This window comes from Branchiostoma floridae, chromosome 2 (assembly GCF_000003815.2).
Source record: "Branchiostoma floridae strain S238N-H82 chromosome 2, Bfl_VNyyK, whole genome shotgun sequence".
NCBI classification, from domain to species: domain Eukaryota; kingdom Metazoa; phylum Chordata; class Leptocardii; order Amphioxiformes; family Branchiostomatidae; genus Branchiostoma; species Branchiostoma floridae.
The window spans coordinates 18,808,088-18,808,705 of record NC_049980.1 but is presented as its reverse complement, the minus strand read 5'-3'; the positions used below and the strand labels follow the sequence as shown (position 1 = coordinate 18,808,705).

At 34.8% G+C, this 618-nt stretch overlaps 1 protein-coding gene across 1 annotated transcript in view; it reads left to right on the top strand.

Annotated features, from left to right (window-relative positions):
* The first annotated feature begins 347 nt into the window (after positions 1-347).
* Positions 348-618, top strand: part of LOC118408866 (C-myc promoter-binding protein-like) — a 30,925-nt gene continuing 30,654 nt past the window's right edge. Inside the window, exon 1 of the mRNA XM_035809728.1 lies at positions 348-372. Within this exon, the coding sequence (XP_035665621.1) occupies positions 348-372 (25 nt within the window). The remainder of the gene's footprint in view (positions 373-618) is intronic.

The following is a 618-nucleotide window of genomic DNA, read 5'->3' as shown; positions in this document are numbered from 1 at the left end:
AAAATACTAAATATAACTATCAAATGAGGAGGCTTCTACATTATTTGATAGCAAGAAGTTCCACTCTATTCTACATGTATATGATATATTATAGTTATTGGGAAATGTGACTTTTTTTAACATTAGTTTTAGATTAATATTGCTTCTAAAGGCATGAGTATTTCTTGTTCTTTTCTGATCTGGTATTAAGTACTTAGTACATGTAATTGGTACATCTCCCAGTTTATTAGCCATTTGTAGAGCGAAAGTCCACGTATTTCCTAGATTATCTGACTAGTTGTTTGATAACATTCCTCCAACAGGTTGGCTCTGATGTCTTTCTCTGTTACAAGAAGTCCATGGCCAAGATGAACTACATATCTTACAAAGCAGGTAGAAAGCTCCCTATCTTTACTTCACAGCCTATTTTTTTCCCATTCCAATCTGAATGAATAAATGAATGAATGGATGAACAAGTGAACAAATGAAGTGTCACTATCAGCATTGTATGTTAACTTTACTACCATGGGAGAGAAAGATAATTGTTTTGGGCTTGTTTGTGTTTTATTCTACACTGTGGTTTCGGTATGTTCTGCTAGAGGGAGACAGTGCAGTTCTGGTAGGTTGTCAGAGGGGTTT